This window comes from Anomaloglossus baeobatrachus, chromosome 2 (assembly GCF_048569485.1).
Source record: "Anomaloglossus baeobatrachus isolate aAnoBae1 chromosome 2, aAnoBae1.hap1, whole genome shotgun sequence".
Lineage (NCBI taxonomy): Eukaryota > Metazoa > Chordata > Amphibia > Anura > Aromobatidae > Anomaloglossus > Anomaloglossus baeobatrachus.
The window spans coordinates 783,879,032-783,906,100 of NC_134354.1; the positions used below are offsets into that span (position 1 = coordinate 783,879,032).

The 27,069-nt window shown below is 52.7% G+C and overlaps 1 protein-coding gene across 6 annotated transcripts; it reads right to left on the reverse strand.

The window, feature by feature from the left end:
• Window positions 1-7,652: 7,652 nt before the first annotated feature.
• LOC142292318 (uncharacterized) lies at window positions 7,653-15,900 on the reverse strand. Of its 6 annotated transcripts, XM_075337608.1 has the most exons (10): window positions 15,812-15,879; window positions 14,832-15,545; window positions 13,804-13,977; window positions 13,579-13,728; window positions 13,380-13,503; window positions 10,793-10,890; window positions 10,166-10,247; window positions 9,999-10,084; window positions 9,762-9,858; window positions 7,653-8,654 (listed from the first exon to the last, which is right to left on the reverse strand). In XM_075337608.1, the coding sequence occupies exons 3-10, from the start codon at window positions 13,879-13,881 to the stop codon at window positions 7,954-7,956; spliced, it is 1,416 nt and encodes a 471-aa protein (XP_075193723.1). In that variant the 5' UTR covers window positions 13,882-13,977; window positions 14,832-15,545; window positions 15,812-15,879; the 3' UTR covers window positions 7,653-7,953. The 6 variants fall into 6 exon arrangements, with proteins under 6 accessions (XP_075193723.1, XP_075193726.1, XP_075193725.1 ...); XM_075337611.1 differs by lacking the exon at window positions 14,832-15,545 and having other exon boundaries at window positions 13,846-13,977; window positions 15,812-15,900; XM_075337610.1 differs by lacking the exon at window positions 14,832-15,545 and having other exon boundaries at window positions 10,793-10,872; window positions 15,812-15,900.
• Window positions 15,901-27,069: the final 11,169 nt, after the last annotated feature.

Consider the following 27,069-nt stretch of genomic DNA (forward strand, 5'->3'; position numbering starts at 1 on the left):
TACTTTGTATCCTCCTCCCCCCTCACTGAGCACCGTGGGGCACCAGATTCCTGCACTTTCTAGGGCACGCCCACGGCCCCCTCCTCCTCACAGAACGCCGGCAGCCATTCCTGTCAGCACTTCTGAAGCTGGAGAGGATAGACAACACGGCTCTGGGAGATCCAGGCAGGGAATCTGGTGGTCACACAACCGCTTTTGGCGGTCGGTAAGCCGCACCTGTTTCTAGGTGCTGGCTCCCCTGGGTGCCTAAGTGTATATATATAGGTTTATATGCTATATATTTACTCTGTACGGTCGCACTGTTGGTTTTTGGCTATATACCCTCCCGGACTGTACTAAGAGGAGACAACAGCATGTCGTCCGCAAAAAGCAAGGGTGCCAAAGCACAGGCTTACTTTGCAACCTGTACCTCATGTGCGGCTATACTACCGGCAGGTTCCACCTACCCTCATTGTGTGCAATGCTCGGCCCCTGTGGCACTTACTCAGCCGGAGCCTCTGCCACTGGTGGCCCAAGTGGAACCACCTGCTACCACTGTCCAGGTGACAGGGACGGAGTTTGCAGTATTCGCTGACAAACTTTCTGAGACTATGGATAAATGGTCTGCTAAGATACTAGAAGCCTTGCAGTCCAGGCCGGTAACACAGGCCCCGGGCACTGTTGAATCATTGACCCCAGGCCCCCCTCGGTTGGAGCAGCAAAATGCTCCTGGGGTGACTCATAGGTCCCAAGGTGAGGTCTCTGACACGGACCGCAGTCCCAGACCGCCTAAGCGGGCTCGCTGGGAGCTTCCCTCGACTTCATCACACTGCTCAGGGTCTCAGCAGGAGGACTCTCTAGAGGATGAAGCGGAGGTGGCAGATCAGGATTCTGATCCTGAAGCCGCTCTCAACCTAGATACGCCAGAGGGAGACGCCATAGTGAACGACCTTATAGCGTCCATCAATCAGGTGTTGGAGCTTTCTCCCCCAGCGCCTCCAATTGAGGAGTCAGCTTCTCAGCAGGAGAAATTCCGTTTTAGGTTTCCCAAGCGTACAATGAGTACGTTTCTGGATCACTCCGACTTCAGAGAGGCAGTCCAGAAACACCGAGCTTGTCCAGATAAACGCTTTTCTAAGCGCCTTAAGGACACACGTTATCCCTTCCCCCCTGACGTTGTCAAGGGTTGGGCTCAGTGTCCCAAGGTGGATCCTCCAGTCTCCAGACTGGCGGCTAGATCCATAGTTGCAGTGGAAGATGGGGCTTCACTCAAAGATGCCACTGACAGACAGATGGAGCTCTGGTTGAAATCCATCTATGAGGCTATCGGCGCGTCCTTTGCGCCGGCATTCGCAGCCGTATGGGCGCTCCAAGCTATCTCAGCTTGTCACTCGCAGATTAAAGCAGTCACATCTGCCTCTGCTCCGCAGGTGGTGTCATTAACCTCTCAGGCGTCGGCGTTTGCGTCCTACGCCATTAATGCTGTCCTGGACTCTGCGAGCCGTACGGCGGTAGCATCCGCCAATTCGGTGGCAGTCCGCAGGGCCATGTGGCTACGTGAATGGAAGGCAGACTCTGCTTCCAAAAAGTTCTTAACCGGGTTGCCATTTTCTGGCGACCGCCTGTTTGGTGAGCGATTGGATGAAATCATTAAACAATCCAAGGGAAAGGACTCATCCTTACCCCAGCCCAAACCAAAGAGACCTCAACAACGGAAGGTACAATCGAGGTTTCGGTCCTTTCGGCCCGCAGGCAGGTCTCAATTCTCCTCGTCCAACAGGCCACAGAAGAGTCAGACGAACTCCGATTCATGGCGGTCTAAGTCACGTCCTAAAAAGACCGCCGGAGGAACCGCTTCTAAAGCGGCCTCCTCATGACTTTCGGCCTCTTCACACCGCATCCTCGGTCGGTGGCAGGCTCTCCCGCTTTTGCGACGCCTGGCTGCCACAGGTACAAGACCGTTGGGTGAGAGACATTCTGTCTCACGGTTACAGGATAGAGTTCAGCTCTCGTCCTCCGACTCGTTTCTTCAGAACATCTCCGCCCCCCGAGCGAGCCGATGCTCTTCTTCAGGCGGTGGGCTCCCTGAAGGCGGAAGGAGTGGTGATCCCTGTTCCTCTTCAGCAACAGGGTCACGGTTTTTACTCCAACTTGTTTGTGGTGCCAAAAAAGGACGGATCTTTCCGTCCTGTTCTGGACCTAAAACTGCTCAACAAACACGTAAAAACCAGGCGGTTCCGGATGGAATCGCTCCGCTCCGTCATCGCCTCAATGTCCCAAGGAGACTTCCTAGCATCAATCGACATCAAAGATGCTTATCTCCACGTACCGATTGCACCAGAGCATCAGCGCTTCCTGCGTTTCGCCATAGGGGACGAACACCTTCAGTTCGTGGCACTGCCTTTCGGCCTGGCGACAGCACCACGGGTCTTCACCAAGGTCATGGCAACAGTGGTAGCAGTCCTACACTCTCAGGGACACTCGGTGATCCCTTACTTAGACGATCTGCTTGTCAAGGCACCCTCTCGAGTGGCATGCCAACGCAGCCTGAACATTGCTCTGGAGACTCTCCAGAGATTCGGGTGGATCATCAATTTCCCAAAGTCAAATCTGACACCGGCCCAATCACTGACATATCTCGGCATGGAGTTTCATACTCTCTCAGCGATAGTGAAGCTTCCGCTGGACAAACAGCGTTCACTACAGACAGGGGTGCAATCTCTCCTTCAAGGCCAGTCACACCCCTTGAGGCGCCTCATGCACTTCCTAGGGAAGATGGTGGCAGCAATGGAGGCAGTTCCTTTTGCGCAGTTTCATCTGCGTCCACTTCAATGGGACATTCTCCGCAAGTGGGACAGGAAGTCGACGTCCCTCGACAGGAACGTCTCCCTTTCTCAGGCAGCCAAAGCCTCCCTTCGGTGGTGGCTTCTTCCCACTTCATTGTCGAAGGGGAAATCCTTCCTACCCCCATCCTGGGCGGTGGTCACGACGGACGCGAGTCTGTCAGGGTGGGGAGCGGTCTTTCTCCACCACAGGGCACAGGGTACCTGGACTCAGCCAGAGTCCTCCCTGCAGATCAATGTTCTGGAGATAAGGGCAGTGTATCTTGCCCTAAAGGCGTTCCAGCCGTGGCTGAAAGGCAAACAGATCCGAATTCAGTCGGACAACTCCACAGCGGTGGCATACATCAACCACCAAGGCGGAACACACAGTCGGCAAGCCTTCCAGGAAGTCCGGCGGATTCTGCTGTGGGTGGAAGCCACAGCATCCACCATATCCGCAGTTCACATCCCGGGCGTAGAAAACTGGGAAGCAGACTTTCTCAGTCGCCAGGGCATGGACGCAGGGGAATGGTCTCTTCACCCGGACGTGTTTCAAGAGATCTGTTGCCGCTGGGGGATGCCGGACGTCGACCTCATGGCGTCCCGGCACAACAACAAGGTCCCGGCATTCATGGCACGGTCTCAAGATCACAGAGCTCTGGCGGCAGACGCATTAGTTCAGGATTGGTCGCAGTTTCAACTGCCTTATGTGTTTCCTCCTCTGGCACTGTTGCCCAGAGTGTTACGCAAGATCAGGTCCGACTGCCGCCGGGCCATCCTCGTCGCTCCAGACTGGCCGAGGATGTCGTGGTACCCGGATCTGTGGCATCTCACGGTGGGTCAACCGTGGGCACTACCAGACCGACCAGACTTGCTGTCTCAAGGGCCGTTTTTCCATCTGAATTCTGCGGCCCTCAACCTGACTGTGTGGCCATTGAGTCCTGGATCCTAGCGTCTTCAGGGTTATCTCAAGAGGTCATTGCCACTATGAGACAGGCCAGGAAACCAACGTCCGCCAAGATCTACCACATGACGTGGAGAATATTCTTATCCTGGTGCTCTGATCAGGGTTTTACTCCCTGGCCATTTGCCTTGCCCACTTTTCTTTCCTTCCTTCAATCCGGATTGGAAAAGGGTTTGTCGCTCGGCTACCTTAAGGGACAAGTCTCAGCGCTCTCTGTGTTTTTCCAGAAGCGCCTAGACAGACTTCCAAAGGTACGCACGTTCCTGCAGGGGGTTTGTCACATAGTCCCTCCTTACAAGCGTCCGTTAGAACCCTGGGATCTGAACAGGGTGCTGATGGCTCTTCAGTAACCACCCTTCGAGCCAATGAAGGATATTTCTCTTTCACGCCTTTCGCAGAAAGTGGTCTTCCTAGTAGCAGTCACATCACTTCGGAGAGTGTCTGAGCTAGCAGCGCTGTCATGCAAAGCTCCTTTCCTGGTGTTTCACCAGGACAAGGTGGTTCTGCGGCCGGTTCCGGAATTTCTCCCTAAGGTGGTATCACCCTTTCATCTCAATCAGGATATCTCCTTACCTTCTCTTTGTCCACATCCAGTTCACCAATGTAAAAAGGATTTGCACTTGTTGGATCTGGTGAGAGCACTCAGACTCTACATTTCTCGTACGGCGCCTCTGCACCGCTCGGATGCACTCTTTGTCTTTGTCGCTGTCCAGCGTAAAGGGTCACAGGCTTCCAAATCAACCCTGACTCGGTGGATCAAGGAACCAATTCTCGAAGCCTACCGTTCTTCTGGGCTTCCGGTTCCATCAGGGCTGAAGGCCCATTCTACCAGAGCCGTGGGTGCGTCCTGGGCTTTGCGGCACCAGGCTACGGCTCAGCAGGTGTGTCAGGCGGCTACCTGGTCGAGCCTGCACACTTTCACGAAACACTATCAGGTGCATACCTATGCTTCGGCAGATGCCAGCCTAGGTAGGCGAGTCCTTCAGGCGGCGGTTGCCCACCTGTAGGAAGGGGCCGTTTTACGGCTCTATTACGAGGTATTATTTTACCCACCCAGGGACTGCTTTTGGACGTCCCAATTGTCTGGGTCTCCCAATGGAGCGACAAAGAAGAAGGGAATTTTGTTTACTTACCGTAAATTCCTTTTCTTCTAGCTCCAATTGGGAGACCCAGCACCCGCCCCTGTTCCCTTCGGGCTGTTGTTCTTTGTGTACACATGTTGTTCATGTTGAATGGTTTTCAGTTTTCCGAACTTCCTTCGGATTGAATTTACTTTAGACCAATTTATAAGTTTCCTCCTTCTTGCTTTTGCACCAAAACTGAGGAGCCCGTGATGCACGGGGGGTGTATAGGCAGAAGGGGAGGGGCTTTACACTTTTAAGTGTAATACTTTGTGTGGCCTCCGGAGGCAGAAGCTATACACCCAATTGTCTGGGTCTCCCAATTGGAGCTAGAAGAAAAGGAATTTACGGTAAGTAAACAAAATTCCCTTCTTTCATGCAGGACAATGCTCCATCACATGCATCCAACTACTCCACAGCGTGGCTGGCCAGTAAATGTCTAAAAGATGGAAAAATAATGACATGGCCCCCTTGTTCACCTGATCTGAACCCCATAGAGAACCTGTGGTCCCTCATAAAATGTGAGATCTACAGGGAGGGAAAACAGTGTCTGGAGGCTGTGGTGGCTGCTGCACGCAATGTGGATCGTAAAGAGATTAAGCAACTGACACAATCTATGGATGGTGGCTGCTGAGTGTCATCAGAAAGAAAGGGGGCTATATTGGGCACTCATTTTTTGGGTTTTGTTTTTGCATGTCAGAAATGTTTATTTCTAAATTTTGTGCAGTTATATTGGTTTACCTGGTGACAATAAACAAGTGAGATGGGAATAGATTTGGTTTTTATTAAGTTGCCTAATAATTCTGCACAGTAATAGTTACCTGCACAGACAGATCCTCCTAAGAAGCCAAATCTAAAAACCCCTCCAACTGCCAAAAATATTAAGCTCTGATATTTATGAGTCTTTTGGGTTGATTGAGAGCATAGTTGATGATCAATAATAAAAATAATCCTCTAAAATACAACTTGCCTAATAATTCTGCACGCGGTGTATGGTCGGGGGGATTTCATGTCCTTTGTATCAAGGACATGGATTCTGATGTTATTCTATGTGATGTATTTATTTATGATTCTGTATTTTCATGGGGTTTATTGCTCTCGTGCGGTTTTGCTTGTATTTTTGTTTTTACTGTACTTTTGATACTGAAAAGGTTTTTTTGCACATATTGTACTGATGTGCTGTGCTCCTCTGTCCAAGTGCAGGGTCTTTGTTTCCTTTTTTTCTTCCAATGATTCAGATATCAGGATTCAGAAATTGAAGTTTTTTTTAAGAAAAAGGATTCAAGATAGAAGTGGACAGATCTAGAGGTCGCTACAGTGAAAATTCAAGATAGAATATACAAAGCTCAGAACAGGTTCAGCCTCGCGCCATCAATTTCACCTCTCTAGCAATGCAGTTTACAGTACAGGCAATAGACTGATATTTCCTGCTGGCTGCAGTTTAGTTTCCAGCTTTGCACTGTAGCCTGGGAGAGGATTGGCAGAGAAGTCTCGTCGTGGTTGGCAGAGCCGTCTCGGCGTGGTTGGCAGAGCCATCTCGTTGTGGCAGGGCATGGTTGACAGAGCAGTCTCATTGTGGCAGGGCGTGGTTGGCAGAGCCGTCTCGTCGTGGCAGGGCGTGGTTGACAGAGCCATCTCGTCGTGGCAGGGCGTGGTTGACAGAGCCATCTCGTTGTGGCAGGGCGCGGTTGGCAGAGCCGTCTCGTTGTGGCAGGGCGTGGTTGACAGAGCAGTCTCATTGTGGCAGGGCGTGGTTGACAGAGCAGTCTCATTGTGGCAGGGCGTGGTTGGCAGGGCCGTCTCGTCGTGGCAGGGCGTGGTTGGCAGAGCCGTCTCGACGTGGCAGGGTGTGGTTGGCAGAGCCGTCTCGTCGTGGCAGGGCGTGGTTGACAGAATCATTGTCTATTAACTTTTATTCGATAGTTAAATGGAACCTGTCACCACTTTTTTGGCGTATAAGCTGCGGCCACCACCACCGGGCTCTTATATACACATTCTAACATGCTGTATATAAGAGCTCAGGCCAGGGGTATAACATAAAAAAACACTTTATAATACTCACCTAACGGTCGCGCGGTTGGCCACATGGGCGTCTCCGTTGTCCGGCGCCACCTCTTTTGGCCATCTTTGTGCTCCTTCTCTAGCCACGGTACATGCCAGGTCAGACGTCATCCACACTCGTCGGCATTCTGGCCTTGAGCAGGGCAAACCAAAGTATTGTAGTGCGCCTGCGCAGGACCGGCGACTGTGTATGACGTAGCCGCGTCATGTACACAGGCTTTAGAAGGAGGATGAAGATGGCCAAAAGAGGAGGCGCCGGCACCGGACAACGGAGACGCCCATATGGCCAACAGCGCGACCATTAGGTATTTTAAAGTGTTTTTTTATGTTATACCCCCGGCATGGGCTCTTATATACAGCATGTTAGAATGCTGTATATAAGAGCTCGGTGGTGGTGGTGACAGGTTCCCTTTAAATAAATCTCTCCCGTCTCTATGTAGCACATGATCTGAAGCAGCAGCATGGAGCACATTATGCAGCAGCACTGAGCAGTGTAGCTGTGAACCCAGCACAGCTTTGTGTGTGTGTCTGTCTCTCTGTCCCCCCCTCCCGTCACCTCAAAAGGCAGCTATAATCTCATCCATCACTGCACTAGATGTCCTTCTTGTTTGCACAAAGATGGAATCTAGTGGAGTAAATGATGAGTTCAAGAGGTATAGGAAAGAGAAGTGGCTCATAAGTGGAGATAGAGGATCTATTACAAAGTTTCTTATATTCCCCTGCACTTTTTATTTGTACAAGGTTTGCTGAAATAACAGTAATTAGTTTCTATAATGTTCGGATGTGCCATGTGGCTCAGACCATAGCAGAGTTCTGCATAGTTGCCCATCCCTCCTCCCTCACCGGTGCCCGACGGCGTCCCTGGAGGTGTAAGGGTTGCATCTTCCTGGATACATCCCTATGCACACTCTTACCCAGGAGATCGGGATTCGATACCTTTCTCCTACTGCACCCGGAGTCTTCACACCCGAAAGCTTTTAATCCCCCCATATTTGAGGCACTGAAATCACTTTTCTCCGGCATGGATTTGCCAATGTCTGACGAGCCCCTTTTTGGTGGTGAAGGACTTGTTGCACTCAGAGCAGGAGAACATCTTCAGCCCCGTGTGACTTATCTTATGCGCAGAAAGGGTCGATTTATGGGCAAAGGATTTGCCGCATTCGGGGCATGAAAATGGCCTTTCTCCAGTGTGAGTCCTTTCATGTTCTACGAGAAGAGACCTCCTTGAAAAACTCTTTCCACATTCGAGACACGAGAACGGCCTCTCTCCCGTGTGAAGGAACCGATGTTTGTCAAGTGCCGATTTCTGGGTAAAACATTTATCGCAATCCGAGCAGGAGAACGGCTTCTCCCCCGTGTGGATCCTCAGGTGGTTAACGTAGGTGGATCTCATGGTGAAGCTCTGGTGACAGAAGGAGCAGGAGAAGGGCTTGGTGCCCGTGTGCGTCCTCTCGTGGTCGATAACAATGGACCGATGGGCAAATCTCTGTCCGCAGTAGGAGCAGGCGAACGGCTTCTCTCCCGTGTGGATCCTCTGGTGGTCGGCAAGCGACGTTTTATATTTGAAGCATTTTCCGCAGTCCTTACAGGAAAATGGCGTCTCGCCCGTGTGGGTCCTTTTGTGCCGGCTGAGCTTGGATTTATGGGAGAAATATTTACTACATTCAGGGCAAGGAAACATGTTCTCTAAACCGTAGGATGCCGGACCTGCAAGAGGGGAAGACATTCATTACTCTGACGGGTTCATGGGAAATCGGAGCCTTAAAGGAGTTGTCCGACATTAGCTTAACAAAAATGTTTGAGTTTATCTGTGCTGTATTGTCATATAAATCACTCCTACATTGTTATTTTTTGTTTTTTAACTTTTGTTCCTCTTGAATTATCCCTTTATTCTCGGCAGCTTCTTGTTTACATTCAGCTCCAGCAAACTGACCACTTCCTGTGCAAAACCTCAGTCAGAGCTGTCACCACCCACCCCAGTGTCCAGCCCCACCCCAGTGTCCAGCCTCGCCCCCTGCCCGCCCCCTGCACACACATTCCCTGTCAGTATATTCTTCCCCAGCACCTGACCTGGTATCACTACAGCATTGCAAATAACAGCCCCACATCGGGCTCTGCACCGCACACATATGGCTCTGCACAGGGAACACATGTAGTGAGTACATACTCACCCGTCCTCGGTCCCTGCCGCTCCTGCACGTTCGTGCGCTGTCTGTGCTCTCTTCAGCACAGTAGTGACGTCACCGCTGTGCTGAAGAGAGCACAGACAGCGGGAGGGGCAGTGATGAGAAGCAGCGCTGCGCTCCTTCTCATCAGCACTTTCAAATGTACCGGCATCTGTGATGCCGGTACATTTGAATGTGTGATCCTGAGCAGGAGCCGGGGCTGGCGCTGACACCACGGCAGCCGCCGCCAGGCCCCTCCCCCAGGTCACGGACCCCACAGCAGTGCAGGGGGAGGTTACTGGAGAGCAAAAGAGGTGCGGGGGAATGTGTGGGAGGGTGCAGGGAAGGGGGCTGGGCTCATCGCACTGTACAGCTCAGCAGGGAGGCGACATGCTGTTCCACATTTGCATGTCAACATGGCCCTGCCCATGTTGACATGAAATGACCGGAAGCAGCAAAATCGCGGCAGGAGCGGTCACATGACCACTCTGAGCCGGGGGAGAGGGGCTGACAGCAGGGCAGGTAAGTGGTCTCTATCTACTTACCTGCCCCAATGTAGCCCAATAGGGAAATAATAAAAAAAAAAGTCAAAGAAGCCGGATAACCCCTTTAAGGGGTCCACGGTCTGTATTTGGAGGCCGCCACTCACCTGGGCTGGTATCTGTGGGGGTCTCCTGAGGACGCGGCTCCACTCCCCACCCTTCCGTCTCTTCTGCTTCCATCTTGATGATTCTTAGGCTTCCTTCCTACATAAATCACAAGACGGTGAGGACAGCCATCGAAGGCGAGAGTCAGTGACCATAACTAGTCATTTTACATATTTCGATGCACAGTATAATATCTCCTGCCAATCACGGATTTGGTGGAGTCATCTCATGCCATTTACCTGCTGATCCTGAGGGGCGCTGTCGCTCTCCTCGGCTGACTCCGGTCTGGGACGTCTCTCCGATGTCTTACTCTTACTGGACTCAACTGTACGGGGCAGACGCTCAGGTTATAGGCGATTACTTCTGAATTGGAGGATAGTAGGTCCGTACAGAGGTCCGCACTCACCTGAGCCGACAACGGCCTCCTCCTGATCTTCCTCCTCATCCGTCTCCTCAACTTCAACCTTGATTATTCTCAGGCTTCCCTCCTGAACACAGCAGATATTCAATATAAAAGTTACGGCTCTCAGAAGAAGGGGAGGAAAAAAAAAACAAAACGGAAAAATCGCCCATGGGTTAATAGATATTATCATTTTTGCAATCTGGTTTCATTAAACTTTTTGCATCCTTTGGCTTTTACTGAATGAGAAAACTGAAGATCTGTCAGTGAGCGCGATCTATTGGGAGAATTGGTAACACTTATCTGTCCTTTCTGAGCTCCGCTGTTCTGATATTTGACCACATCAACTATGACCTGTTCTGTGGTCAGAACTCAGCACAGAGCAGCTCTGAAATGGTTTAAAAACTCTCACAGAGCTCACTGACCTATTCCAGTTAACTCATTCTGCTGCCAGCAAAGGGTAGGGAAACCATGAGCCTGTAAAGGCCAAAAATTGGAAAATTGTTAATGAAATCCAAGTACAAAGATAAGTTTTAAAAAAAATAAATTTGTTCATATAGTTTAACCTGTTAGCTGATTTATGCCTCCTGAGCCTCAAGACGCCCTAAGAGAATATCAGTCTATACTATCTACCTGCTGATCCTGGGGGGCGCTGTCGCTTTCCTCCGCCGGCTCCGGTGTAGCGTCCGGTCTGGGACATTTCTTCTTGGTCTCTGAAGAGGATGCAGTGACTGAATACAGAGGATATATAGAATGTGTATATAGTTACCGTATTTTTCGTTTTATAAGACGCACTGGACTATAAGTGTCGCGGGCGGCAGGGCGATGCGCTCACCACGCTCGGGTCCGGCGCTGCTGCTGCTCGGTGGCTCGAGCGTTGGGCCGGATCCGGGGACTCGAGCGGCGCTCCTCGCCCGTGAGTGAAAGGGGTGGTTGGTTGGTGTTTGGGATGTCGGTTTGTGACGCCACCCACGGTGTGTGGTGAGGTTGGGGCACCACCGCTGCTCTGTAAGGGGATCCCGGGAGCGATGGCAGGGAGCAGCCGAGATGTTTCTCTCCCCTCCGTGGGTAGGGGGGTTTTTGGCAGTCCCGGAGTTGTTGTCTGTAAGGTGGGTTGCGGGGCTTGGCCAGGTGCAGGGTCGCGGGGCAGCGCAGTGCCAGACGGCACGGTGGTACTTACTCAGCCAGTAACGCACCCGGAGTCTCTGGTAAAACAAACGGCTGGATGGACGAGTCCCACAGACGGCTGCGTCGGTCACTCCCGGTAGGTTGGCGGTAACTGTCTCTCCCTGCACCGGTATTATGTTCTTGGCCCCGATGGCTTCCCACCGGTAACCCGCTCCCCAGCGGTTGGTTGGCTAAGGGAACCCCTGTTTGCCCGCAGGCTCTGGCCCTGGGAGCTCTAGCTCTGGCGGTAGCTTTATCTCCCTCACGGTTTGGACGGTTGCCTTCAGTCGGGTCGTGACTGCTGGGAAACCCCGGAGGTTTAACGGCGACTCCTAGCCTGGTCGGGGTCCGTAGGCCCTGCCGGATGGTGCTGGCTTCTCTTCGCTCCCCAATCCGGTACCGCCGGGCCACCGCCCGTCCACGGTCCATACGGTTGTGCGTCAATCGGCCTCTCCTGCAGACAGTCACCACCGTCTGCCAACCTTGCTGTCAGGTGCCCGGGCCACGTACCCGGACACGGCCAGTCAGTTCCTCCACTACCACTTCCCCTGACTCTCACTCTCTACCCTCCCAACTGATCTGCTTTCCTTTTCCCGCCTCCAGGACTGTGAACTCCTCGGTGGGAGGAGCCAACCGCCTGGCCCCGCCCCACCTGGTGTGGACATCAGCCCCTGGAGGGAGGCAACAAGGATTTGTGTCTGACTTAGATGTGCCTAACCGGGGTGTGGGGTGTGTTGTTGCACTACCTGTGACGTCCTGGCTTGTCCAGGGCGCCGCATAAGACGCACCCCATATTCAGAGCAAAAAAATGGGGTCCATTTTGTAATCCAGTGGTGTCTTACCGGAGGGGACAGTAGTGGTGGTGGAGGAGTCACAGGAGGCAGGGGAGGTGGGTGTCCCAGAAACTTCTAGGTTGTGCTGGTGCAGCGGCAGAGGCTGCAGCGGAAACTCGGGCTGCTGTGTCATGGCAGCTGCTGAGCGCGGTGAGGGCTTCAAAGAAATGGCGCCCGAAGTCAGCACAGATTGAGCTCTAGGCTCAATGGCAAGCAAATATCTCATCTGCACAAGTGCCACCTCCGGGCGCCATTTTCCTTAAGTCCGCTGGAGCGAGATTAATGGGCCGGAGGCGGCGCCTGCGTAGATGAGAGCTTGAGCCAAAAACTCCATCTGTGCACGTGCCGATTCCGGGCGGCATTATTTGAAGTCCTCAGCGCCCGACTCGCACCCCCAGTCCAGCCGCAGGAGACCCTACACAGCCTCTGCAGACACCGCACAGCCGCCCAAGCAGCAACCGCCAGAGACCCCGCACATCAGCTGCAGACACCGCACAGCCGCCCGAGCAGCAGCCACCAGAGACCCCGCACATCAGCTGCAGACACCGCACAGCCGCCCGAGCAGCAGCCACCAGAGACCCCGCATATCAGCTGCAGACACCGCACAGCCTCCCGAGCAGCAGCCACCAGAGACCCCGCACATCAGCTGCAGACACCGCACAGCCACCCGAGCAGCAGCCACCAGAGACCCCGCACATCAGCTGCAGACCCCGCACAGCCACCCGAGCAGCAGCCACCAGAGACCCCGCACATCAGCTGCAGACACCGCACAGCCGCCCGAGCAGCAGCCACCAGAGACCCCGCACATCAGCTGCAGACACCGCACAGCCACCCGAGCAGCAGCCACCAGAGACCCCGCACATCAGCTGCAGACCCCGCACAGCCACCCGAGCAGCAACCGCCAGAGACCCCGCACATCAGCTGCAGACCCCGCACAGCCGCCCGAGCAGCAACTGCCAGAGACCCCGCACATCAGCTGCAGACACCGCACAGCCGCCCGAGCAGCAGCCACCAGAGACCCCGCACATCAGCTGCAGACCCCGCACAGCCGCCCGAGCAGCAGCCACCAGAGTCCCCGCACATCAGCTGCAGACCCCGCACATCCGCCCGAGCAGCAGCCACCAGAGACCCCGCACATCAGCTGCAGACACCGCACAGCCGCTTGAGCAGCAGTCACCAAAGTGCGTGTTATAATCCGAAAAATACGGTATCTCTCCTACCTGGAGACGTCGGGGGCGGCTGCGTCTCCATCACAACTTCCTTGTACAGATCCTTCCGTCCTGCTAAATATTTCGACTCCTCCGCAGAGAGAAAGACGGCGACGTCCTGACACTGCACAGGAACCTGACAAAGAGACGCTCATCACCGTCCAGACACTTCATCCCCCGGCGTCTGCACGTAAACACCCCCAGGCCTCACCTCCCCGGTCAGCAGCTCAATGATCTTGTTGGTGAGGTCTAGGATCTTCTCTTGGGGTGGAGGCACAGACGTGAGGCGACGAGTCCTGCTCCGTCCTGGAGATAAGCAGAGGGGCACAGCCCGGATGGACGTCTTCACTGGTCCATAATCCTAATACAGAGATGGAGACGTCTAGATGAAAGCACCAAAAATGGTGTCATGTGACCTAACATTCAGCCTCCTCACCTCACCGGTCAGCAGGTAGATGATCTCCAGGGTAGCACTTACAATCCGCTTGGTCATCTCATCGTTGACCGTCTTCATCCTCAGCTGATCGGTCGTGGAAAAAAAGACTCAGGTTCTCATAGACATCGATAATGGAGGAACCTTAGGTGCGATAATCCCAGAGCTGCAAGGAGACTAAAAAAAGGATAAAATCACAAACACAATAATAACTAGACACATGTAGGGATCACTGAGCGGGGAAGGAAGTAATGAGCGACGACGGCCTGGAGCCTGCGCACCGTGCAGAAAGAGCCTCGGTCAGGATGGGAAACATCCGGGGGCTTATTATTAACTGTAAAAGACTATATAATTCTTATACAGAGGTCACTGCAAAAAAAGGATCGGCAAAAAGAAGGAGGAGAAGGAAGACGCAAGAGGAAGAAGAGGAGAAAGACAAATGTAAAGAGAAAAGAAGGTCCATGAACAAGAAGAAGAGAAGAACAAGGAGGAAGACAATAAAGAAACTGAAGACAAACAAGAAGTGGAAGACAAACTGTAAAGAAGACAAGAAAAAGAAGACAGAAAATGAAGAGGAAGACAAAAGAAAAACATAAAGAAGAAGACAATGAAGATAAACAAAGGAAGAAGAAAAACAATGAATAAAAAGGAGGAAGAAGAAAATTAAAAAGAGGAAGACTGTGCAATAAAAAGATGAACAATCAGAAAAAGACAAAAAAAAAAAAGAAGACAACGAAGTGGAAAACAAAGAAGAAGAAGAGTAAAGCGCTGTGGAATATGTTCGCGATACAGAAATAAAATATTATTAAGAGGACGAAGAACAAAAAGGAAAAAAAAATGAAGAAGAGGGAGGAGAAAGTCAGCAAATAATCAGAGGAAGACGATGAAGAAAAAGCAGGAAAGCAAAGAAGAACAAGAAGGAAGACGGCAGGAAGCAAAAGAGGAAACGGAGAGGAAGACAAGGAGGAAAGCCACGAGGAGCAGGAGACTGAAGCGGAGGAAGATATTGGGGGAGGGATGGTGACGTCTACCATCAGTCTTGTCCCACAGGAGTAAATGCGCCAAACTTCACTCGGGCGTCTTTGGTTTGCTTTTTGTGCCTGTAAAATTAACCCCTCCTGATCGGCTGCCCTGTACTCAGCGGCAAAGTAAAAGCGCTGCTGTATTTGGCTAAAATGCCGGGGCGACAGGTCACAGAAAACTGCACAACTGTGGGGATTTTTCGATTCTTCAAGCCCTTTCCATCTCCTGCCGACTCCAACTCAAAAATATCTCCCGGATTCGTACATTCCTTACCCAAGAATCTGCAAAAGCACCGGTACATGCCCTCATCACCTCCCGCCTGGACTACTGCAACCGCCTGCTCTGTGGCCTCCCTACTACCAATCTATCCTAAACTCAGCCGCCCATTCCCCGGCCTCTCCTCTCTACCAATCCCTTCACCGGCTTCTCATTGCCCAAAGACTCCAGGTCCACACCCTAACCATGCCCTACAAAGCACCTGGCACCGAGGAGGAAAACAATGGAACAGAAAAAAAGACAATGGGGGGATAAACAATATCACGTATAAAAAAAAAGGGACATCGTCACCCATAGCAACCAATAAAATTTCCATCCCTTCCCGACACAGGACTTAACATGACCTGACAGCAGAGCCGGCGCTAACGGCGGTGGATTAACCATTTAAAGGCCATTAAAACGCCCAGGCTGACGGGTGTCATGGTTCCCGCACCCACTGGCGCCCCCTAAGGGAGAAGAAAAAAAATGTTTAACAATAAATAAAAGTTTACATTAACCCCTTTTCCCCCAAATAATCCGAGCACATGGAGGATCCCTGATACTCTCCAGCCCCGCACCATAACACCCGGCAGAAAGGAGGCGTCGCCCATAGCAACCAGCGCCCAGCTGTCAAAATGAAAGCGGCCGTCTGATTGGTTGCTATGGCCGACAGCTCCACGCCCGCACACAAGAGGCGGAGGAGCCGCAGGTGATAATGAGAACAATGTGTCACCTCAGCCATGGGACGCGCGGGCGGCAGCGGCTCCCAGAAGACGCTCATCCATTGAAAATGTATGGAGCACCGGCGCAATGGTTTCTGGGAGAACTAGTCACATGATTAGCTCTCCATAACGCTAGAGGCTACAAAAAAATGGCGCCTCTCCTGTTCCGCTTATCTAAAGCTGTGAATATCGGGGACAGAAAGTGACAGCAGCGTCTGCGCAATGATATAAGTGTCTGCCTCTAGCAGCGAGAGAACTCATCCCTCATTCGTCAATCCATTTGTAAGGGCAGAGTGTTAACCAATCATCAAATAGGGGCGGAGTTTAGAGGTTTTCTTTTAATACAGGAAGTGATGTAACAAGGTCAGATTAGCCGGCGCCATTTTTACTGCTGGCAAGAATAACGGAAAGGTCAATTTAGAGGAATTTAAAGGGAACCTGTCAGCAGAAATTGTGCACTAAACCTAAAAGCTTCCCCCTCTGCAGCTCCTGGGCTGCATTCTAGAAAGGTTCCTGTTGTTATTGTGCCCCCTTTTAGAACTAAATAGTTTATAAAGTCTTACTTTTTGTATGCAAATATTTTTTTCTGGACACGGGGGCGGGCTGTCTTGCGTCCGTTATTCTCCCTCCTGCCGCTTTAGGCCGTCCCCCATCGCTCATTTCCATACTGAGGACGCCGCCCAGTGCTCCCGAGGTCTCGCGCATGCGCCGTGCCACTCTCACGGTAGTGTGCACAGTGTGACCGCTGGTGACGTGATTGCGCAGGTGTGAGATTATGGGCAGCGCTGTGATTTTCATCACCAAGTACCCGCCCATAATCTCGTGCTCGCGCTTTCCCCTCTGCCTCCACCGTTCAGTGCAAGCGCTGGCCACATGACCACACGTCACCTCTTACCCATGTTTCCCTGGAGCAGGAAATAGATGGGTGGAGCGGAGCACACCACCGATCAACAGGGTTCATCTGGCCAGCGCTTGCGCAGAACGGTGGAGGCACAGGGGATAGCGTTGGCACGAGATTATGGACGGGTACTTGCTGATGACAATCACAGCGCCGCCCATAATCTCACACCTGCGCAATCACGTCACCAGCGGTCACACTGTGCACAGTACTGCGAGAGTGGCACGGCGCATGCGCGAGACCTCGGGAGCACTGGGCGGCGTCCTCAGTATGGAAATGAGCGATGGGGGACGGCGTAAAGAGGCAGGAGGGAGAATAACGGACGCAAGAGAGCCCACCCCCGTGTACAGAAAAAAATATTTGCATACAAAAAGTACCATAAGACTTTATAAACTATTTAGTTCTCAAAGGGGGCAGAATAGCAACAGGAACCTTGCTAGAACGCAGCCCAGGAGCTGCAGAGGGGGAAGCTTTTAGGTTTATTACGAAATTTCTGCTGACAGGTTCCCTTTAAGGTCTGCTCGTATACAGAATGGTGGCTTCAATTGAGGAAAAGAAAAATCTGTATTTTTTTATTTTTAATACATAGACTGGGTTACACCTTGTGACCAATCACAGTTGTGATGGCTTACCTTATAGTGGTTGGACAATGTGGTCAGGTGACTTTACAATGTGGCAGTCTACCGTGTATATAGCCGGTATGACCACAGCTGCCACGCTTGGTGTCCATGTGACCTTGGGATGTCCCATCATTAGGCAGAGCCCTGGTGTCTCTATAATTGGGTGAGGGGGGGGGGAGGTGGTTACGGGGGACTTCCCATTCTGGATTTCATCCTCTGTGACTGATCACAGAGAGGCCTGGTTAAAATTTGGCATATTCTGAAACCCAATCCACGACTCATTATTTCCGTCCCGGTCTCTGTATGTTCTGTTTGGTCCAGTTGGACAGGAGACCGCTGCAGCCAATCACTTTACCATTGTATCAGCCATGCACCAGTAACTGGTTGCAGTGGTCATGTTTCACAGTTGCCATCATTACTAGTGATGTTTAAGTATTATCTCCCCCAAACCCCGACCCTCCTGGGAAGCGGCCCACATGAGGTTTACATGAACCCTGCCCTTTTCTTCCATGGGAATCTAGCACCGATAGTCGTTATGACGTTTTGGCTTATTTCACACCTCGGTGAGACATGAACAGTGCTAGGATTGGACGCCTGGTCTACTCATAGACATGTACGGGGCCATCAGCCCAGGGCAAGGCTTATTCCAAGTATATTCCGAACAAGCAGTGACAGAATAGGAGCGAGGTGATAAAACAGCAAAAAGGAAAGATCAGAGGGGAGAGGAGGGGGATGCAGCTGCAGGTCTAGGAAACTACATCCTGTGAGAGGGAAAGAGACAAGGAGATATCTACTTTGCTGAAGGATAATTGAAGGACAGGTCAGAGAACACACACCAGTAATACAATGCCTCCATGGGAACATCAAAATTATATAAATGATAAAAGGAGGCGTGGCTTCTTAGCTGATTGATAAATCATAGGAAAGGGTTCTGGATAAGCTCATTGTTGGTTTTCACAATCACATTCATAGGTATGGAAAATTAATCTCCAACCAGACAGAAAGAGTAAGTTATACAGAAGGAAGTAATGATGGGGGAGGGGGAGGTCAATGTGAGGGAGGTGAAGCTATCGCACCATGGAAGATAGTGGAGGTTCTGCGTGGGAGGATCAATGTGGGGCAGCCCTGCATGAACCGACCAATCAGGAAGGAGAGGTGCTGTACAGTGAAGGGAGGGAGACTACAAATTTGGGAGAGTCTGCGCCAGGAGAACAAGGAAGAGGATGATGTGGATGGCATCAAAATTCATTTAGATCCATCACTGCTGTGTATTATAGATGATTACAATTCTGTATAGGCTCCTCCTATATCATCAATAATACTGTCCTGCTCCACCCCAAAGCATGCCCTCTACTAACCTGCTCCTCTCTAAGCATGCCCTCTACTAACCTGCTCCTCTCTAAGCATGCCCTCTACTAACCTGCTCCTCTCTCTCCAAGCATGCCCTCTACTAACCTGCTCCACTCCAAGCATGCCCTCTACTAACCTGCTCCACTCCAAGCATGCCCTCTACTAACCTGCTCCACTCCAAGCATGCCCTCTACTAACCTGCTCCACTCCAAGCATGCCCTCTACTAACCTGCTCCACTCCAAGCATGCCCTCTACTAACCTGCTCCACTCCAAGCATGCCCTCTACTAACCTGCTCCACCCCAAGCATGCCCTCTACTAACCTGCTCCTCTCCAAGCATGCCCTCTACTAACCTGCTCCACTCCAAGCATGCCCTCTACTAACCTGCTCCACTCCAAGCATGCCCTCTACTAACCTGCTCCTCTCCAAGCATGCCCTCTACTAACCTGCTCCACTCCAAGCATGCCCTCTACTAACCTGCTCCTCTCCAAGCATGCCCTCTACTAACCTGCTCCACTCCAAGCATGCCCTCTACTAACCTGCTCCACTCCAAGCATGCCCTCTACTAACCTGCTCCACTCCAAGCATGCCCTCTACTAACCTGCTCCACTCCAAGCATGCCCTCTACTAACCTGCTCCACCCCAAGCATGCCCTCTACTAACCTGCTCCTCTCCAAGCATGCCCTCTACTAACCTGCTCCACCCCAAGCATGCCCTCTACTAACCTGCTCCTCTCCAAGCATGCCCTCTACTAACCTGCTCCACTCCAAGCATGCCCTCTACTAACCTGCTCCACCCCAAGCATGCCCTCTACTAACCTGCTCCACCCCAAGCATGCCCTCTACTAACCTGCTCCACCCCAAGCATGCCCTCTACTAACCTGCTCCGCTCCAAGCATGCCCTCTACTAACCTGCTCTGCTCCAAGCATGCCCTCTACTAACCTGCTCTGCTCCAAGCATGCCCTCTACTAACCTGCTCCACCCCAAGCATGCCCTCTACTAACCTGCTCCACTCCAAGCATGCCCTCTACTAACCTGCTCCTCTCCAAGCATGCCCTCTACTAACCTGCTCTGCTCCAAGCATGCCCTCTACTAACCTGCTCCTCTCCAAGCATGCCCTCTACTAACCTGCTCCACTCCAAGCATGCCCTCTACTAACCTGCTCCTCTCCAAGCATGCCCTCTACTAACCTGCTCCACCCCAAGCATGCCCTCTACTAACCTGCTCCACCCCAAGCATGCCCTCTACTAACCTGCTCCTCTCCAAGCATACCCTCTACTAACCTGCTCCACCCCAAGCATGCCCTCTACTAACCTGCTCCTCTCCAAGCATGCCCTCTACTAACCTGTTCCACCCCAAGCACGCCCTCTACTAACCTGCTCCTCTCCAAGCACGCCCTCTACTAACCTGCTCCTCTCCAAGCATGCCCTCTACTAACCTGTTCCACCCCAAGCATGCCCTCTACTAACCTGCTCCTCTCCAAGCATGCCCTCTACTAACCTGCTCCACTCCAAGCATGCCCTCTACTAACCTGCTCCTCTCCAAGCATGCCCTCTACTAACCTGTTCCTCTCCAAGCATGCCCTCTACTAACCTGCTCCTCTCCAAGCATGCCCTCTACTAACCTGTTCCACCCCAAGCATGCCCTCTACTAACCTGCTCCTCTCCAAGCATGCCCTCTACTAACCTGCTCCACTCCAAGCATGCCCTCTACTAACCTGCTCCACCCCAAGCATGCCCTCTACTAACCTGCTCCACTCCAAGCATGCCCTCTACTAACCTGCTCCACCCCAAGCATGCCCTCTACTAACCTGCTCCACTCCAAGCATGCCCTCTACTAACCTGCTCCTCTCCAAGCATGCCCTCTACTAACCTGCTCCTCTCCAAGCATGCCCTCTACTAACCTGTTCCACCCCAAGCATGCCCTCTACTAACCTGCTCCTCTCCAAGCATGCCCTCTACTAACCTGCTCCACTCCAAGCATGCCCTCTACTAACCTGCTCCACCCCAAGCATGCCCTCTACTAACCTGCTCCACTCCAAGCATGCCCTCTACTAACCTGCTCCACCCCAAGCATGCCCTCTACTAACCTGCTCCTCTCCAAGCATGCCCTCTACTAACCTGCTCCGCTCCAAGCATGCCCACTACTAACCTGCTCCACCCCAAGCATTCCCTCTACTAACTTGCTCCACTCCAAGCATGCCCTCTACTAACCTGCTCCACTCCAAGCATGCCCTCTACTAACCTGCTCCACCCCAAGCATGCCCTCTACTAACCTGCTCCTCTCCAAGCATGCCCTCTACTAACCTGCTCCACCCCAAGCATGCCCTCTACTAACCTGCTCCTCTCCAAGCATGCCCTCTACTAACCTGCTCCACTCCAAGCATGCCCTCTACTAACCTGCTCCTCTCCAAGCATGCCCTCTACTAACCTGCTCCTCTCCAAGCATGCCCTCTACTAACCTGCTCCACTCCAAGCATGCCCTCTACTAACCTGCTCCTCTCCAAGCATGCTCTCTACTAACCTGCTCCACCCCAAGCATGCCCTCTACTAACCTGCTCTACTCCAAGCATGCCCACTACTAACCTGCTCCACTCCAAGCATGCCCTCTACTAACCTGCTCCTCTCCAAGCATGCCCTCTACTAACCTGCTCCTCTCCAAGCATGCCCTCTACTAACCTGCTCCACTCCAAGCATGCCCTCTACTAACCTGCTCCTCTCCAAGCATGCCCTCTACTAACCTGCTCCACTCCAAGCATGCCCTCTACTAACCTGCTCCACCCCAAGCATGCCCTCTACTAACCTGCTCCTCTCCAAGCATGCCCTCTACTAACCTGCTCCACTCCAAGCATGCCCTCTACTAACCTGCTCCTCTCCAAGCATGCTCTCTACTAACCTGCTCCACCCCAAGCATGCCCTCTACTAACCTGCTCCACTCCAAGCATGCCCTCTACTAACCTGCTCCTCTCCAAGCATGCCCTCTACTAACCTGCTCCTCTCCAAGCATGCCCTCTAACCTGCTCCACTCCAAGCATGCCCTCTACTAACCTGCTCCACTCCAAGCATGCCCTCTACTAACCTGCTCCACTCCAAGCATGCCCTCTACTAACCTGCTCCACTCCAAGCATGCCCTCTACTAACCTGCTCCTCTCCAAGCATGCCCTCTACTAACCTGCTCCAGCCCAAGCATGCCCTCTACTAACCTGCTCCTCTCCAAGCATGCCCTCTACTAACCTGCTCCAGCCCAAGCATGCCCTCTACTAACCTGCTCCTCTCCAAGCATGCCCTCTACTAACCTGCTCCACTCCAAGCATGCCCTCTACTAACCTGCTCCACCCCAAGCATGCCCTCTACTAACCTGCTCCACCCCAAGCATGCCCTCTACTAACCTGCTCCTCTCCAAGCTTGCCCTCTACTAACCTGCTCCACCCCAAGCATGCCCTCTACTAACCTGCTCCACCCCAAGCATGCCCTCTACTAACCTGCTCCACCCCAAGCATGCCCTCTACTAACCTTCTCCACTCCAAGCATGCCCTCTACTAACCTGCTCCTCTCCAAGCATGCCCTCTACTAACCTGCTCCTCTCCAAGCATGCCCTCTACTAACCTGCTCCACCCCAAGCATTCCCTCTACTAACTTGCTCCACCCCAAGCATGCCCTCTACTAACCTGCTCCACTCCAAGCATGCCCTCTACTAACCTGCTCCACCCCAAGCATGCCCTCTACTAACCTGCTCCACCCCAAGCATGCCCTCTACTAACCTTCTCCACTCCAAGCATGCCCTCTACTAACCTGCTCCTCTCCAAGCATGCCCTCTACTAACCTGCTCCTCTCCAAGCATGCCCTCTACTAACCTGCTCCTCTCCAAGCATGCCCTCTACTAACCTGCTCCACCCCAAGCATTCCCTCTACTAACTTGCTCCACCCCAAGCATGCCCTCTACTAACCTGCTCCACTCCAAGCATGCCCTCTACTAACCTGCTCCACCCCAAGCATGCCCTCTACTAACCTGCTCCACTCCAAGCATGCCCTCTACTAACCTGCTCCACCCCAAGCATGCCCTCTACTAACCTGCTCCACTCCAAGCATGCCCTCTACTAACCTGCTCCACTCCAAGCATGCCCTCTACTAACCTGCTCCACTCCAAGCATGCCCTCTACTAACCTGCTCCACCCCAAGCATGCCCTCTACTAACCTGCTCTACTCCAAGCATGCCCACTACTAACCTGCTCCACTCCAAGCATGCCCTCTACTAACCTGCTCCACCCCAAGCATGCCCTCTACTAACCTGCTCCACTCCAAGCATGCCCTCTACTAACCTGCTCCACTCCAAGCATGCCCTCTACTAACCTGCTCCACTCCAAGCATGCCCTCTACTAACCTGCTCCACTCCAAGCATGCCCTCTACTAACCTGCTCCACTCCAAGCATGCCCTCTACTAACCTGCTCCTCTCCAAGCATGCCCTCTACTAACCTGCTCCACCCCAAGCATGCCCTCTACTAACCTGCTCCACCCCAAGCATGCCCTCTACTAACCTGCTCCACCCCAAGCATGCCCTCTACTAACCTTCTCCACTCCAAGCATGCCCTCTACTAACCTGCTCCTCTCCAAGCATGCCCTCTACTAACCTGCTCCTCTCCAAGCATGCCCTCTACTAACCTGCTCCACCCCAAGCATTCCCTCTACTAACTTGCTCCACCCCAAGCATGCCCTCTACTAACCTGCTCCACTCCAAGCATGCCCTCTACTAACCTGCTCCACCCCAAGCATGCCCTCTACTAACCTGCTCCACTCCAAGCATGCCCTCTACTAACCTGCTCCACCCCAAGCATGCCCTCTACTAACCTGCTCCACTCCAAGCATGCCCTCTACTAACCTGCTCCACTCCAAGCATGCCCTCTACTAACCTGCTCCACTCCAAGCATGCCCTCTACTAACCTGCTCCACCCCAAGCATGCCCTCTACTAACCTGCTCTACTCCAAGCATGCCCACTACTAACCTGCTCCACTCCAAGCATGCCCTCTACTAACCTGCTCCACTCCAAGCATGCCCTCTACTAACCTGCTCCACCCCAAGCATGCCCTCTACTAACCTGCTCTACTCCAAGCATGCCCACTACTAACCTGCTCCACTCCAAGCATGCCCTCTACTAACCTGCTCCTCTCCAAGCATGCCCTCTACTAACCTGCTCCTCTCCAAGCATGCCCTCTACTAACCTGCTCCTCTCCAAGCATGCCCTCTACTAACCTTCTCCACTCCAAGCATGCCCTCTACTAACCTGCTCCACCCCAAGCATGCCCTCTACTAACCTGCTCCACCCCAAGCATGCCCTCTACTAACCTGCTCCTCTCCAAGCATGCCCTCTACTAACCTGCTCCACTCCAAGCATGCCCTCTACTAACCTGCTCCACTCCAAGCATGCCCTCTACTAACCTGCTCCTCTCCAAGCATGCCCTCTACTAACCTGCTCCACTCCAAGCATGCCCTCTACTAACCTGCTCCACTCCAAGCATGCCCTCTACTAACCTGCTCCTCTCCAAGCATGCCCTCTACTAACCTGCTCCTCTCCAAGCATGCCCTTTACTAACCTGCTCCTCTCCAAGCATGCCCTCTACTAACCTGCTCCACCCCAAGCATTCCCTCTACTAACTTGCTCCACTCCAAGCATGCCTACTAACCTGCTCCTCTCCAAGCATGCCCTCTACTAACCTGCTCCACCCCAAGCATGCCCTCTACTAACCTGCTCCACCCCAAGCATGCCCTCTACTAACCTGCTCCTCTCCAAGCATGCCCACTACTAACCTGCTCCGCTCCAAGCATGCCCACTACTAACCTGCTCTGCTCCAAGCATGCCCTCTACTAACCTGCTCCTCTCCAAGCATGCCCTCTACTAACCTGCTCCTCTCCAAGCATGCCCTCTACTAACCTGCTCCTCTCCAAGCATGCCCTCTACTAACCTGCTCCTCTCCAAGCATGCCCTCTACTAACCTGCTCCACTCCAAGCATGCCCTCTACTAACCTGCTCCGCTCCAAGGATGCCCTCTACTAACCTGCTCCTCTCCAAGCATGCCCTCTACTAACCTGCTCCTCTCCAAGCATGCCCTCTACTAACCTGCTCCGCTCAAAGGATGCCCTCTACTAACCTGCTCCTCTCCAAGCATGCCCTCTACTAACCTGCTCCTCTCCAAGCATGCCCTCTACTAACCTGCTCCTCTCCAAGCATGCCCTCTACTAACCTGCTCCTCTCCAAGCATGCCCTCTACTAACCTGCTCCTCTCCAAGCATGCCCACTACTAACCTGCTCCACCCCAAGCATGCCCTCTACTAACCTGCTCCACCCCAAGCATGCCCTCTACTAACCTGCTCCCCCCAAGCATGCCCTTTACTAACCTGCTCCCCCCAAGCATGCCCTCTACTAACCTGCTCCCCCCAAGCATGCCCTCTACTAACCTGCTCCCCCCAAGCATGCCCTCTACTAACCTGCTCCCCCCAAGCATGCCCTTTACTAACCTGCTCCGCTCCAAGGATGCCCACTACTAACCTGCTCCCCCCAAGCATGCCCTCTACTAACCTGCTCCACCCCAAGCATGCCCTCTACTAACCTGCTCTACTCCAAGCATGCCCACTACTAACCTGCTCCACTCCAAGCATGCCCTCTACTAACCTGCTCCTCTCCAAGCATGCCCTCTACTAACCTGCTCCTCTCCAAGCATGCCCTCTACTAACCTGCTCCTCTCCAAGCATGCCCTCTACTAACCTTCTCCACTCCAAGCATGCCCTCTACTAACCTGCTCCACCCCAAGCATGCCCTCTACTAACCTGCTCCACCCCAAGCATGCCCTCTACTAACCTGCTCCTCTCCAAGCATGCCCTCTACTAACCTGCTCCACTCCAAGCATGCCCTCTACTAACCTGCTCCACTCCAAGCATGCCCTCTACTAACCTGCTCCTCTCCAAGCATGCCCTCTACTAACCTGCTCCACTCCAAGCATGCCCTCTACTAACCTGCTCCTCTCCAAGCATGCCCTCTACTAACCTGCTCCTCTCCAAGCATGCCCTTTACTAACCTGCTCCTCTCCAAGCATGCCCTCTACTAACCTGCTCCACCCCAAGCATTCCCTCTACTAACTTGCTCCACTCCAAGCATGCCTACTAACCTGCTCCTCTCCAAGCATGCCCTCTACTAACCTGCTCCACCCCAAGCATGCCCTCTACTAACCTGCTCCACCCCAAGCATGCCCTCTACTAACCTGCTCCTCTCCAAGCATGCCCACTACTAACCTGCTCCGCTCCAAGCATGCCCACTACTAACCTGCTCTGCTCCAAGCATGCCCTCTACTAACCTGCTCCTCTCCAAGCATGCCCTCTACTAACCTGCTCCTCTCCAAGCATGCCCTCTACTAACCTGCTCCTCTCCAAGCATGCCCTCTACTAACCTGCTCCTCTCCAAGCATGCCCTCTACTAACCTGCTCCACTCCAAGCATGCCCTCTACTAACCTGCTCCGCTCAAAGGATGCCCTCTACTAACCTGCTCCTCTCCAAGCATGCCCTCTACTAACCTGCTCCTCTCCAAGCATGCCCTCTACTAACCTGCTCCGCTCAAAGGATGCCCTCTACTAACCTGCTCCTCTCCAAGCATGCCCTCTACTAACCTGCTCCTCTCCAAGCATGCCCTCTACTAACCTGCTCCTCTCCAAGCATGCCCTCTACTAACCTGCTCCTCTCCAAGCATGCCCACTACTAACCTGCTCCACCCCAAGCATGCCCTCTACTAACCTGCTCCACCCCAAGCATGCCCTCTACTAACCTGCTCCCCCCAAGCATGCCCTTTACTAACCTGCTCCCCCCAAGCATGCCCTCTACTAACCTGCTCCCCCCAAGCATGCCCTCTACTAACCTGCTCCCCCCAAGCATGCCCTCTACTAACCTGCTCCCCCCAAGCATGCCCTTTACTAACCTGCTCTGCTCCAAGGATGCCCACTACTAACCTGCTCCCCCCAAGCATGCCCTCTACTAACCTGCTCCCCCCAAGCATGCCCTTTACTAACCTGCTCCGCTCCAAGCATGCCCTCTACTAACCTGCTCCGTTCCAAGCATGACCATTGTCCATCACCCAGGTTCTAGTCCAGGGGTCTCAAACTCAGCTGGGTGCATGGGCCGCATATAGAAAAAAATAAAATTGAGGGGAGGGGGCGCATTATTTGCAGGACAAAGTGAACATTTTTAATGAATCCATGTTTTTTTTTTCTATTCATCTTGCATCATGTTTTTAAACATTTTTCGCTTATTATAACAAACGTTCACTTTTTTTTGTTAAGTTTATATACAGAAAAGCATTTTTAATGTAAAAAAAAAAAAAGTCATGCTTTAGGATTTTTTTTTTTTTTACATTTTAATCA